The 15,111-nt window shown below is 45.1% G+C and overlaps 1 protein-coding gene across 2 annotated transcripts in view; it reads right to left on the minus strand.

Moving 5' to 3' along the window:
- VPS53 (VPS53 subunit of GARP complex) overlaps window positions 1-15,111 on the minus strand; it is a 63,166-nt gene that overhangs the window by 13,656 nt on the left and 34,399 nt on the right. For both annotated transcript variants that reach the window (XM_041482675.1, XM_041482674.1), the window contains exons 13-17: window positions 14,849-14,943; window positions 9,880-10,122; window positions 8,270-8,417; window positions 7,346-7,428; window positions 3,847-3,925 (exon numbers count right to left, since the gene is read on the minus strand). In XM_041482675.1, coding sequence (XP_041338609.1) covers window positions 3,847-3,925; window positions 7,346-7,428; window positions 8,270-8,417; window positions 9,880-10,122; window positions 14,849-14,943 — 648 coding nt within the window. The remainder of the gene's footprint in view (window positions 1-3,846; window positions 3,926-7,345; window positions 7,429-8,269; window positions 8,418-9,879; window positions 10,123-14,848; window positions 14,944-15,111) is intronic.

Here is a 15,111-nt window from a genome sequence, read left to right on the forward strand (position 1 = left end):
GGAAGATGAGCTTTTTCCTTTGAGGGGCTGTTTGTCCTCAAACTTGTTTTCCCAAGCTCTGGATTTTGCATATAAAGGGTTTTTTTTTTTTTATTCCTGGTTTTAATTTAATTTAATATGGCTACTTTGCCCCCTGCAACTCAGCTGACTCAACTCCATCCAAACAGCACACAGCCTAAGTGACTTATTGGGAAAGAAAAGCCAAATTCTTTGCAAAACCACAGTGTCTGTGTCTACACATGTCCCACTAAAGCTGCCTTTATTTAAACCAAACAAACCAACCCCCAGCCTGCTGCTCTCACATCAGCTGGGTGGCTGGAAGGGATGTCTCTCTCATCACCTGCTCCACAGGTTTTTCACAGTCACAGAACATCCTGAGCTGGACACACAAGGAGCACCAACTTCAACTCCTGGGACTGCACAGACACCCCAGCAATCCCACCCTGTGTCTGGGATTGTCCAAACTCTCCTGGAGCTCTGGCAGCCTCGGGGCTGTGACCATTCCCTGGGGAGCCTGGGCAGTGCCAGCACCCTCTGGGGAAAAACCTTTCCCTAAAATCCAACCTAAACCTCCCCAGACACAGCTCCAGCCATTCCCTCAGTCCTGTCACTGGTCACCTGCTTTTCTACTCCTCGTGGTACTGATCACATCCAAACAGAATATTCTGTGCCTCTCTCCCTGATGGATTCACACATTCCCTTCTTGACAGAGCAATCCTCACCCAACACACCATCCCCACAGAGTGGGGAAAGCCAGAAAGTGGGAAGGGACTGCTGAGCTGAATTATTGCACCAACAATGAAACAGTAGCTTTTTCATTTTGTTGGTCATCATTCCAAAAGCAATACTTTACAACCAAACCTTTAAAGCATGAACAGTAAAAATAGCCCTTTTGTGTGTGTGTTGTGGGCGTGTTTCACCCAAAAAAAACCCACCCAGTAGCTGTAGAGAAAGGAATAGCACACATACTGAAAAGTCATCATAAGAAATATGAGCCCAACTCTGCTGGTAAAGCTTTGTTCCTGTCTTTTTAAATTTATTCCTCTTTTTCCCTTGTCCTGTGTTTTTCTTGGGATATCCACACAGTTTACATACACAAGCTGGAAATGAGTCCAAGGAACAGGAGCAGGGAGGTTTCACTGCAAGGGAGAAACCCAAAGGCACCTGCAGGCTGGGAGGACACAGAAGGGCTGGAAGAGCTGGTGCTGCCTCCTGGTTCTCACCACAAAACACAGGGCTGAGGTTAAAACAGGCAGGAGGAAAGAGAAACCCTGCAGAAATGGGGAACCCTGCCTCCAGGGAAGGACAGGGGCTCAAGGGTGGCACGGCGCTGTGTCCCCAAAGAGCCACCAGGTCCCTCCCTGTGCCCAGCCCTCCAGCTAAGGGGCTTGTGATGGAGGAGAGGATGAATGAAACTTCAATTTTTTGCCCTGTTCCCAGCAGCATCCCACTGGCAGCTTCTCCTTGCAGGCTCCAGCCTGGCACCCGCGGGAAGGGAAGGGAGCAGGGAGCGCGGCTGGCCCCGAGTTTGGGGACACGAGCTGGGCTCTGCCCTGTCACCCTCTGCACATATTCCAGGGCTCACACGTTCTCCTGAGGGCTCTTAATTAGCAGCTCTGATTGCTCTGCTCTCAGGGATTTTTCTGTGTGTGGAGTGGAGGAATGATTAAAGCCGCGCTCTGTCCACTCGGCTGTGAGGGCACGGGGAATTGCAGCTGGGCCAAAAGGTTTTAGGAAAATGTAAAAAGCCAGCAAGAAGTTGATGTGAGGCACTGAAATGTCCCCCAGCCCCACTTCCAGGCACGGTTTTACATATAAATCGATGCTTAATTCAGCAGTAAATCAAGCCTTAGCCAGTGCAATCCATAAATTTAATTGGGGCAAAAATATCCCGCGCAGATTAGCAATTGCCTCATCCCAGAAATTAAAAAGGAAGAACACCAGGCAATCTGAGTGCTGCTACACATCAGTACAAACACATTAACAGCTCTTAAGTTATCCAGAATATCACAACAGGGGGTTTAGGGCAAATTTTCCTCCCACCCACATCCCAGCTCCCCATCCCACAGCCACGTTTAATCATCCTACACCTGCTGTAAAGTCTGAGTAAGGATTATCACCTACAAATTTTGTAATATGGGGCCTTCTCAGCATTTACCATTTTCTTCAGAACACACCAAGTAAAGAATCATGGAAACCAAGCAGCATTCCCAGCTGAAAGCAATATTCCTGATGCTGTTTTCTGTGTTAAATCTCTCAGCGTGGCCTGCAGCCAAAGTGGATTGAGAGGTTTAAGCATTTCATAATTTACCTCTACAGTTCCTGAACATTTTTGCAAAGAAAAAAATAAAACCCCAAAGCCAGGCTCCAACAAAGGACTGGGAATGTTCAATCCTGGAGGACAGCAGAGTGAGGTAAATGAAAAGAAACCAAGGAAGAGCCCTAATGGAGTATGGATCTTGAGAGAGCAAAATTGGAAGGGATCAGCCACACAATCTTTATTTCTTTAATATAGGCTGAAATTTTACATTTCCAAATACTAACTCTGTGTTTAAATAATTGCATGCATTTCTTATTGAAGTGTCAGAGCAATAACCCAGCCCTGAAGGAAAGGGAGGAGGAAGGTGAAAGAAAAAAAACTTCTTGCACCAAATCCAGGTCTAATAAAAATCACATAAAAGCAACTCTGTCTGATGCAAATAGTGGAGTGTGTGCACAAGTGACAAGTATTTATTTAGCTAATTTCATAACACTTAAACTTGTTTATATATCATCAGTCCCATCACATGTGCTGCATTTTACCAGTGCTCCAAAGACAAAAATAAATGGCCTACCAGCTGCTGCTTTCTCAAGGTTGTGGTTTACTTGGGTATAAACAGTGAGAGCTAAGTGATTTAAATATTCCTCTACTCTGTGGGTTCAGGAGATCTCAGGGGCTGCCACGGCACACAGGCAACACCTGAAGTGCTGAGCCCTTCCTAGTGGTGTTATTTGACTGGGCAAAAAAATCCTCTTTCCATTTGGAACCTGTACAAGCTCTATTACCAGCTGCATTCTACTTCAAATATTAGCTGGGGGTGGTGGGGCTGGTTACAGCTGGAATACATCATAAAGCAGAAAGCTATTAAAATTCATGGCAGCCAGACAGTGTGTTGATCCCACAAAAATGGAGCTCTATGTTTAATATTTCTAATTAAAAGGAAAAAAAAAAATAGTTCAATCCACTTTTGTTGTCTTCACCTCTGTCTAAAGCAAGTCTGGGTTTTCACAATACTTTGGCAAGGAAACACAGCTCTGCATTTCAAACATATAAAAGCCAGCAGTGTAACTGCAACAAAATCCTTAAGCTCAGTCATAGGGGCCTCTCCAGGAATGGCTCCATATGTCCTTGAGAGGATCACAGAAGCAATAAGGCTCAATCCCAACTCCACATCACCTCCAGTTGAGTACCTCCATTTCAGAGCCCCAAACAAGCAGGCTGGTAAAACTGCCTGCCAAAGAAGACAAAGGGGAGAGCAAACCTGAAGGTGTATTTGAAATTTCACGCTGACAAAAAGTTTTTCCGAATTTTAAATGCTCTCACTGGCATTGGGAGTGGAAAGAGAAAGCCTTGGGTAGTTACTGAATGTATTTCATTGTCTGTAGGTTTTAATGTGGTGCAAAAAGCCTGAAAGCTCTAATCTGAATAATAAGAGGGTTTGGAGTGAGGGATGTATTTATAAATACAGCAATTGCTGCTGTAAAAAGTAAGAAAAAAAATCAGAGTAAAAGAATGTATCAGTAGTGAAATCAAGCAATCAAAGCACACAAGAACCCCACATGGATCTTCTGAAAATCCACCCCTACCTTGCTCATGGCAGTCAGGGCAGGGTCACAGGCTGCATCCAGGTCCTGCACTAACAGCTGGATGCTGTTGGAGATCACACTGCAAAAAAGGGGAAAAAAAAAAAAGAAAAAAAAGAATCAAGCATGAGTTTTAGAATCACACTGAGTAACAGAGTGCCAGAACTGGAGCCTTTGACTGAGAGAGGAGGAAAATCCTCTACTGGCTGACAGCAGCACTGTGATGTGAATGCACACAGCTACAAGTTGTACTGAGGAGGAGCTGGGAAACCCTGCAGGGAGCTGCACAATGCTTTAAAGTGGGCTCCAGGGGAGACAGGATGGTTTTACAGCTGACCTTTCTCTGTTTTAACACAAATAAGGGGTTGGGGAATCAAAGGTGGCAGATGAAGAGGAGAAATCCCCAAGTATCAAGCCCAGACTGGGATTCAGCTTCACATTTAACACCAACATTTTATCATCTCTCCATTTATTCACAGCCAATATTCTACTGCTCACAGGAACTCGCACAGAGGATTTTAAAAATGACATCTGCATGAGTTTTGTGCCTCCCATGTGTGAAGATGAAGGCAGATGTCTTATTTACACTATGTCTAGGACTGCTGCCATCCATTGTTTGAGTTCCTGAGACATATACCAGACTAAAGGACACATTAGTCAAACACATTTCCCTCCCTCTCCCCACTTTTTTTTTTTCCTTTTAACAGCATGATATTGCTTTGAGACATGTTTAAGGCCATCATATCATGATGTGCACAGAGGTGCAGCTGATCCTGAAACAACAGCCAAGAAACTCTGCCTGCAGCAGCTCAGAGCCCTCAGGGGCACAGGACCAGCTCCCCACTGCAGACAGCCTCTGCTAGGAGCAAGAACTCATTCTGGTTCACTAAGCACAGTTTTTAAAAACAGTGTCAACTTGAAATCTGCCACAGATGCGTGTTTACAACCTCAGGATTACATTTGTAAGAAGCGGATTTTAGTTTTGCTCTTTCTCATGATGGTAGCACAGATGAGAATCACAGGACTGTGAGAAACCTAAGCAATGCTTCCTCAAACCATCTTTCCTCCCCCTCGTTGTCTTTGTGAAGTTTTGGATACTACTCTGGGGTTCACTGCTCAAAATATCTGTAGGTGCCCACCTTCTCACTGAGATATGGTGTCACCCACTTGTAATTCTGACCTGGGTTTTGTTCTTCACCACAACCCAGAAAAGTTGTCTGCTCCCTTTCCTACAGCTCCAGCACATCAAGTCTGGAACAGGATGCAAAGTAGAAGACTTCCTTCAAAGCAATCCATTTGTTTGTAAAGGCAAACTCATCCAAAATAAGTTGGAAAAATTAATATGGGAGATGAAGCGACTACAGGCTTCAAGTTACACCATCTAAAACTTGCATTGGGATAAAAAAAGCCCATGACTGCTTCTGCTGGTGCCTCTGCTGCTGCTGGGCACTACAGAATCCCCTCCCTGGGGGATTCCACCAGGCCAAGGGAGCCAGACTGAAATAACCCTGCAGGGCACCTGCTGCCCCTGCCTGGCAGGGAAGAGCTCAGCACCAAGGAGCAGCACAAAGCTCTGAGTGGATGGAAAGTGACCCCACCACTTGTGTGACCTCAGGAGTCTTGTCAGAAGCTGGCACCAAGTGCAGGCTCTCACCAGAAAACCACAAAAGAGGGAGAGAAACTCGTTTGTCTGTTATTCAGAATAAACACCTGCTGTGGAGGGATGGCGGTGCAGCAGGAAATGCGCTGGGAACACAAAGGATCACGACATGCTGAGGGGGTTTGGAGCCTGGTTCTGCAGGAAGAACTTCAAACCCTCACCCAGGCAGCAGTGGGTGACTCCTCACACAACCCCTGGCACGCACAGGAGGGATGGGTCAGGAAGCTGAGGCCATAAAGGAGCAGTGCAGCAAGCACAGCGAGCCCAGCGCTTCAGGGGTTCTCTGGATGCTGCCCATAATTTTAATTTCACAAAACAGAGCAACAGGGAAATGATGGATTTCTGGATTTACATTACAAAACCTTTCCTTTTGTGGAACATCAAGAAGAAGTTCCCATGATTTCTCCAACTTTCCTAAAGAAACTGCTTTGTCACCCCAAGGATAAACCCCTCCTTTTCTACACATTTGGGGTGGTTCTGCACTCTCCTTTCTCTGAAAGAAGAAACACTTCCCAGGGTGCCTAAACAGCATTTTATCACTTATTTTATGACTGCCTAACAAGACATCAAATCCCAGCAGAAACCACTTGTTTGATGTTGAATGAGCCAATGCCAGCAAGGTTTATAGCTCTGACTTCCACTGACAGAAGGCTGGACAAAGCCCTGAGCTGGAACAGAATGAAAGTCAATTAAAAGCTTTGTTACAAGATATATCAGCCCTGTCAGTTGGACTTTAAACCTGTCCAAAGCAGCAAATGTGAGCTATACATAAAACAACTTCCAAAACACTTCACATTAGCTGTCTGGGACCCACCAGCTCCTCAGGCAGCCACTGTGGAAATCCAGCAGCCACTTGAGGCTGCTGCTTCCTGCTGGCAAAACTCACACCCCCACTTGTCCATGTTAAGAAAACCCCATCTTAGGGCACATTTTATTTCTCCTTCCCTGCTACCTGGCTTGCTTTGGCTGAGTGGACACAGCAACCCTGAATTTCAGGCTGGGATTCACTCTTAAAGAGAAGAGCCTGGAGGGAAGGGAGTCTCTGCAGCCTGGAATGGAGCCTGGGACCATGTGAAAGAGCTGGATGGAGATTCAGTGGGATCCTGTCCACTGCAGCAGGAGAGGAGGAATCACAGGAAGGAAGTCTTGTGAAAAAAATATCTTGCTGCTATCTGGGTTGGAGCTTTGTTTTACGGCGAGGAGGAGCTGGTGACAGGGATTATTTTCCCAGCCTTGCCAAGATATTCTTTTGTCTGATAAGAGGCAAAACAACTTTTGCCTCAATTTTCTTGTCTCAAAAAATACATTCAATCTGTCTGTCAGGGGTGGAGAGGAAAGGATGTTAGAGCAGAATATTTTTAGCACTGCTACACGAGAAGTTATTTTAATGAATGATAATCTTCTCTCAATTATAATCCCCAAATATAAGATTGGATCAGTCTTTTATGTCATCTGAAATGGGGTTTGATCATACTGACAAGGCTGCTGATTAACAGGGGGAAGTTAAAGCAGGAAGGAATGTACTGAAATAGCTTCCTTTCTTGAAATGTAACAGCCACCTCGCAGAGCTGCCAAGATGCAAATGCTGTTTCAAATGGAAACTCACTATTTCCTTTCCCTTTTCCAGTGCTCTTGTTCCTTTGGCTTGGACCATGGGGAGCAGCTAAAGCCTGAAGCTAGTGCTGCTCTTGGAGCAGCCAGGGGATACCATTCCCTGAGCAGGGAAATGCCTGTGCCCATCCTGTGACACCAGGATCTCAGGGCTGTTTTCACTCCAGCACCATCTGGCTGACAAAAGGGGATGTTTGACACATTGTGGGAGGAGGCATGTGCTGCACATACATGCTGAAAGTGTCCATCTCTCCTGTCAGGTTGATTCTCTCCATTAGGCTTGTATCCACTTTTTCTTTGAGCTTCTCTTCCAACTGTTGGGAAACAAAACAAGCAACAGGGAGATCAGGTTTCTAACTCGAAATAATCGTTCTTGAAAACTTATGCCCTGGAAAGGTCAGCTTCTTCAAACTTCATCTCTGACCAAACTATATCCAAAACTCATCTAGTGACACTGGAAATCTTTCCTTCTTGGCATCCCAGACCTGTTGATTTGCCAGGATGGGCCATGGTGGCTCCATGTCCTGAAAGAATTAAAGCTCCAAGGTCAAATATGTAACTCTAGTATGACATGCTACCGTAGTAGCTTAACACTGTGGCATCTGTCCTGCTAATAAAGATGTTTCTCAACACTCTGCCTGTGCCCAAACTGCAGAGGAGAAGGAGGAGGATTGCCAGACCTAGTGGTGCAGAGGCCTGGATACAGCCAAACATCACAGCTCATTCCTGACCCATGGCATTTTGGAAGCACCTGAATGTAATGAGTGGAGCGGCTGCAAATCACATCAGCATAAATTCCTCCTCTCTCCACTCCACATTGCCCCAATATTTCATGCAAGTATTTTCCCAAAAGTATTTTGAATTATTGTTGTGCTTGTTTTCATGAAGGGGAGATAATGAACAGAGAATCTTTAAAAAAAAAATAAAATTGGTCCCCAATCCAAAACAAATTATATAACAAGTAGAAAAGGATTGACCCCAGAATTGATGCTGCAAAGCAGGATTACAAGCAAATTACTTTTCTCAGAAAATCAATACTTTTCTTTCTTTGAAGTACAGAATGAGTAACGTAGAGCTCAATAATCAATGGATTTTTTTTGGTCCTTTTGGCTGTCCCAGTCTCCACAGCAACACAGAAGAGGGAGGAAAGCTCACCTGCTGGGTGGTGGCCAGGCAATATTCTGCAGTACTCAGGATGCTGCAAATGAGGCAGAGTTCTTCTAAAGTAAACTTTGCCACTTCAGAGCCTTCCTTTTCTTTCAGCAAACTTGTGATGGTGAGCCCACCACTGCTGCTGGTTGTCCTGGGGGGGAAAAAAAAAAACAAAAAAAAAAAACCAAAAACAAACAGATAAAACCTGTGAGGTTTTTGACAGTACAGACACTCAAGGTGTAAAATTACTGCTGGATTTTAATGCCATAAAAATTTAATTTTAATGCCCACAACCCAACAGCCTGTGCAATTCAGGACATCAAACCCACAACTGCTATTTTGGTGAAGGAATTTCTTTTACAAAGAGCTTTGTACCAGGTCTTCAAGCAAGGGACAATTCACTCATTGACAAGAAAATAGATTAGGATGCAAGTGGAACACAGCCTTCCCCAGGTAGCTTCACCTTCACTGCCAGTTATCCAAAATCTAATTAAAGATTGCAGAAGAATCTCAGAACTATCAAGAAACTTGTCATATTTATCTCTGCAGCACTAAACAGCTGTCCACATGGATTTGAGACTTTGGCAACCTGTTTTAAAAACTGATGGTATCAACAAAGTAAATTATAGAAGATTTGCCTTCCCCTCCTCTGTCTTCAGTGAGCAAGGTTCATGTATCAACAAAGACAGACTCAGAGCAGTTTACAGGCAGGAAATTCCCTACCTCTCAACTCTTTATAATCCAAATCCATTAAAAAAAAAATAGGACAGTGATATTTATCTTGGACAGCAAAAATGGAGCACTCAAAAAAACGTGGATAAAGAATGCAACTGAGGTCTGATGGAGAACACACATTAAATTTATCTTTCCACTTGTCTGGATGGAACCCTCTCCCCTTCCATCTGTGAAAGATTTTACTGGTTTCAGAAAGTCATTCTGCTGCTCCCAGGTTTACAAAGGAAACAAACTGAAGATGTTAAATGGCAAATAAAATTATCTGCAGTGGGGTTTTGGCAACATCTCAGGAGCACCTTTAGCCTGTACACTGATCCATACTGGTGCAAACTCATTATGATTTCCTTTCCTTTCACTGGATTTACATCTGCAGATCTTATTTATACAGAGATAAAATGTTCCAGAGCAGAGTGAGGTACAGGGAAGCACTTCAGCATCTCAGAAATAAACCACCTTCATTATAAATTACCATATAGATGATGTTGGGCTAAGGCAGCTGAGAATCCCAGTATGAGCTGGTTACCCAAGCAGCAATTCTGAAAGCCAGGCCTCTCTGAAGAGACTTGGGCTGGCATTTCAAAAGGAACCTCAAGAAACTGCAAATCTGACTGCTAATCAAAGCCAAATATGAAACTCTTCTCCAGAGGTCCTTAAAAGAAAAACAATGTGTGACTGCTCATTTGCTCTCCTGCTTTTCTCTCTGTGCAAGAAACTGAACTTTGGAGAAAACCATGAAGTAAATGGAGTGATCCTGCTGCTGCCTGGGGTGTTTGACAGGGAAAGGAGTGTTCACAAGGATGCATTGATGAATTATCTTTACAAATCCTCAGCTCCTCGGTGCAGTGGGATGCCTGCAGCACTGGGGGTGCCAAACTCACTTGGGCAGGTTTCCAGAGAGGATTTTCCAGGCGTATTCCCGCAGGTATTTCTGGAAGATGGTGGTCAGGGCTATCATGGGCTCCCCAGTGCTGAGCTGGGAGCACTGCACCATGCACTTCTTGTAGTACACAAAGAGGTCAGCACAGCTGGGCAGCACAGCTCCTCCTTCATCCACGTTGGGCTTGGGGGGACCCTGAGCCTTGAAGTCAGCCACAAACCTGTCAATCAGCTCTCCCAGATTCCTGGGGTGGGGAATAAAAAGATATTTGAGTTTGCTGAGGGAGGAATTGGAGTGAAAAGAGAGAGTAATGCTTACAATGACATGCCCTGTCTTGTGACACCAGCAGCTGGGTATTCCCAGCCCTTTCTTATCTCCATGCTCCCAGCACAAAGCTCACACAATTCCACACAAGCCCAAACCTTTTGTGCTCAGGAGTTTTAGTGGCAGCTTCAAATCTGTTCTCCAGCCACACATAAAAGCTCCCAGGTCTGCCAGGGCTCAGTTCAGCACATTTGATGCAAGTGCATTAAGCCTGTGCTCAAGTTTCATTCCTGGCACCAGGAAAGGGAAGAGTCAGGCTTCCCATCCCAGCAGACCTCAGGGAATTTGGATTTTGAAGGGATGTACTCAAAATGGTGAGTGCCATTTGCCATTTCTTGGTCCCATTTGGATACCACCTGCTTTTGCACAACTTCACACACCCTTTAAAGAAGTTTTATTTAGCATGAGCACAAAGTGCACTTCCTACTCAGACCCTCTTTAAAAGCACAAAAAGCCCTCTTACTGTCTCCAGTGATTCATTACAGCCTGGTCCTTACTCAAATATTTTGGTCTTCAGGGAACAATAAACTTCACTCCATCCTTTCACCAGGACAAAAAGGCTTTTGAGCATGGCAGAGGGCCAGAGCCATCAACACAGGACCAGAGAATCTTCTGATCTTGGGGAGTTCCTCTGGTCCTACCCCTCCAGAGACAGCACATGTTGGAGACCAAGCCCAGCTCAGCCCCATGGAATAACCTTTGCCAGATGAATTCCAGCAATAAACCTGCTCCCCCAGGCACACTCACGCACACAGCCTTCCTCAAGGAAGTTTGGGTTTTGGGAAATTGATAGGCCTTTCAGATGAGAGAGGTACCCTGCTGACCAGGAGTTCCTGTATTTTATATTCCTGTTTTTAATATGGTTTTCCTGCAGCTCTCCCTTTCCCATGGCACAACCTACACCTTTGAGGGTGCAATGGTTGGGCTGTGCCATGATCCAGGGCTCTAAGGAGAAAGCCAAATCCTCAGGAGAAAGGCTGAGACTCTGCAGCACATTGTCACCTTTATCAGTGAAAAGGGGAAAACCCACCAACAACAACTTCCCCCAGTTTCTATCCCTTTTTGCTTTCCCTCTTGTGAGAGAGAAAACCCCTCTGATTCCAGACAATCAGAGAATCCACAAGCAGAGAATTCAGAGAATCAGAGAACCTACAAGTCAGAGACTTCAGAGAACACACAAGTCAGAGAATTCAGAGAACACACAAGTCAGAGAATTGAGAGAACACACAAGTCAGAGAATCAGAGAACACACAAGTCAGATAATTCAGAGAACACACAAGTCAGATAATTCAGAGAACACACAAGTCAGAGAATCAGAGAACACACAAGTCAGAGAATCAGAGAACACACAAGTCTCTTCACTGATAAACTCAGAGGCTGCTGCCTCAGAATGGATGAGCTCCTACCACGGGTGATCTGCTGGGCCAAACTTATCTCCAGAGATGTGCTTGGAATATCAGCACTCTCAATCATGGAGCAAGCCTGGCTGGCTTTAGCCAGGCTGCTGCAAAGACAAGCAGTCCCTTTTCCTTTTCTGTGCCTATTGCTCGAGCCCTGCACACAGCTCTGATTCCACACTCACAGCTCCTCAGCTGTGTTACAAGCACTGTAAAAACATCAGGCTGCTCCACTGATGTGATAAATCTCCACGCTGGCAGCAGCAATTGAAGGCTGAAGTGAAGCATTGATTGTGTTGGGCCACAGAGAAGCAGAATTTACCTCCCTCTGTAGCTGTAGCAGAGCCAAACAGATGGCTGCTGCAGGAGGGCTCACACGTGCTGCAGCCTGCAGATTCCTGCAGCTTCTCAAGGAAAGAGGACGTGGCTCACTCCTTGTCAAACTCAACAGCTGCATCTCCACCTCTGCATCTGTGCTGGGCTCCAGCTGGGCAACAAAGTGGAGCTTTCTTAGCAGTCACCAGTCACTTGGTTTTTTTTGCCTTCTCTCAGTCTCAAGACACGGTCAGGAATGTCAATGGCTTTTGTTTCTTTATGTTTAGCCCACATGTTCTCCTCTTCTCTGAGGCAAAGTGAAATGGATCTGCATTTTCCTGCTCCCCCAAGGTCTTGTCAACTGGGATGCAGGAGAGAATGCAGCTGTTCAGAAGAGCTGGGAGAGCAGTGCTGGGGCTTCACGCTTGTTCTGATCCCAACCTGGATAAAGCTGCCCATCAAACCAGGCTGTGGGACTGCTCCTATTTCAGAATGGCACTGGTGCAAGCAAAACATCAAGATATTGTGCACTAAAAGAATTAATACATCATTAATGCACACCTTGGCTGATGGCAAACCTTCACATGAGTCTCAGCTGGCCCAAATATGATACAAAGGCCACAAATGTTTGTGTGGTACAATGGGAGCACAGAGAGTCTGGCAGAAAAAGCTGCTGGGAGATGAAACATGCAGAAGGCAGGAGAGCTACAGAAAATGAGTATTTTCTCCACAGACTCTGCAGAAAATCTCCAAGAAAATTCTCTGGTAGTGCAGATGTGGTATTTCCTAACAGTAGCATATTTATTGGGAGTGAGACCTCGCCAAATCTAACCAAGAGAAAGAATGAGATGAAATCACATAAAGGGAATTCTATTCTGCTTCTTTTCATTCCTGCATTCCTCTTTGTTTTGTTTTTTTTTTTTCTTTCACTCAACCTATTCAGGGTTGTCCTGGCAATCAGGAGAAGAACCAGGAACTCATAAGCAGCAGGAGAGGAGAACAGGGTGCTCAGGAAGCTGGGTGTGCCCAGGGATGTGAACACAGCAGTGGCACTGAGACACTGGAGCACTGCAGAGCAGTTTCCATGCACTGGGGATTTTGGAAGCCCCTCTGCTGATGAGGCTGCAAACACACAGCACAAAGTGCCAGTTTTCCAAGCACTCTGGACTCAGACGTGCCTGTGAGCAGATTTAAGGAGGGCTCTGCACACTCTCAGCCCTGCAGAGCTGACAGAGCTCTTCCTCCTCTCCAGCTCAGCTCATGTCTGTGTGCTCCTGCTGCTCCAGCTGACCACAAAGGACAGCTAAAGATGCACATCCCAAGGGGGCAGGAATGAAATCTGCTCTGCTGGTCAGAAATCTGGTATTTACTCTGCAGCTGAAGGTGGAGAGCAGCATCTTTAAACTCCTTCTTTCAGGTGTCTCCTCTTAAACTCTACAGATTTTGGCGCTGTGTTTTTATAAGTGGGTATGGAAACAATTTTTTGGCAGAAAATGCCCAGGATTTTTTCTGCCACAGATTTAATGTGGCAGAAATATTATGAACAAAACTACTGCTCTCACTGTTCAGAGCTCAAACATACAATTAATGATCTAAGCAACATCTCATTTTCAGACATTGGCAACAGATTCCTCAAAAGTTCAATCAAAGGAAGAAGAAGAGAGAAAATAGTGAAGGAAAGCAATTTTTGGCAGTCAGGGGCAGCATGGGGAATACTGTGGCAGTTTTTCTTTGAACTCCCTGCAGCTTGTGGCTATAAAGATAATATAAAACATCTCATGATTGTAAAGGAAAAGGAGGAAAAAAAAAAAAAGGCAACTGAAGGGGCTAGGAGCACAGTGGGGTAGAATTACCAAAATGGGGATTAAAATGGCCCCCAGTGAGAAGGGAAGAAATACTGAAATAATCTGTGCTCAGTTGGCTGAGGGCAGGGGGGAAATATCAGTTTCCCTTTGTGATACTGCAGAGCAGAACCTAAACCCAGCAGGACACAGCACTGTGCAAGGTTTCAGCTATTTAATGATTTTTTTTTTAAGCATAAAAGGTTGATGGGACACAGAAAAGCTTTTTCAAGATGCTTATCATGGAGTTTGGATAAAATCAGGACACTACAAGCCTCGAGTCAGACATTCTCTCATGTGCAAAGCCTTGGAAGACAGAAGAGGACACACAGATGAGATACACCAAGTAGGCACCTCCTCCTTTCCAGCCACTTATCTGTGCTAGAAGACTAAATTGAACCTTTTTCAGCTATTTCCTCTCTCAGGTGGCACTGCAGTTGTCACTGAGATGTTATTTAAACCCTGGTGTGAATGGAGGTGCACAAGGAAGAGTGGTGAGAGCCTTGAAAACTTCTCAGAGCTCAAAGCTCCTTTCATTCAAATTGTTTTGCTGCAAGTCAAAGAGGAAGATGAAGAAGGGTGCCAGGGATTAAAGCCCCTGACAAAGTCCCAATCTGTGAGCAATGATAATGTTATCTTACAACCAGCTCTCATCTAAGGATCTCAAATGAGTTCTTCCTACAAAGCAAATCCTGCAACTCCTCTGCCACGAAGCCACATGTGTATTTTACAGAAAACCCAACCCTATCATTTGGAAGACACGAGATGAAAGAAAGACACATGTCTGCAGAGGGAATTGCAGAGGCAACAGAAGTAATTTAGGAGCTCTAAGCCTCTTCCAGAGAAAGGCAGCAGGCACCACTCCTGCAGCCCTCTGCAATCACACACAAAGCCAACTCCACAGCCCTCTGAACACTCATTTTGTCCAAGCAAAGGCCCCACTCAAAGTTTCTTGAGCCACAAACACTGCTCCTGTTGAAATGAGGCAGCAGAGCTGCAATATATTAATTTTCTGCAGCTTGAGTACAGAATCCAGCACAACCCAACACATCCAAAAACCAAACAAACCCTGAAACTCAGGCTGGTTACTCACTTGTCCTGGGACTCAATGTACACATAAAGGTGAGGCTCAAAGCACTTGGAAACAATGCCATGGAAAGGATTGTCAGGGACCTTTGGCTTCTTTGGCTGCAAGGAAACATTCAGAATGTTGGTTCAAACCTGCCCTGGAAGACCTTGAAGGAACAGCAATGCAACAGCACAGAAGGATATAAATCTTTATGGAGATATTGTAACACAGAAATTTGCTGTCAAATAATCAAAGCATATAAATGTCATTATATCCAAGTCTTCCCT

This window comes from Pyrgilauda ruficollis, unplaced genomic scaffold (genome assembly GCF_017590135.1).
Source record: "Pyrgilauda ruficollis isolate IOZ18807 unplaced genomic scaffold, ASM1759013v1 scaffold59, whole genome shotgun sequence".
Taxonomy (NCBI): Eukaryota; Metazoa; Chordata; class Aves; order Passeriformes; family Passeridae; genus Pyrgilauda; species Pyrgilauda ruficollis.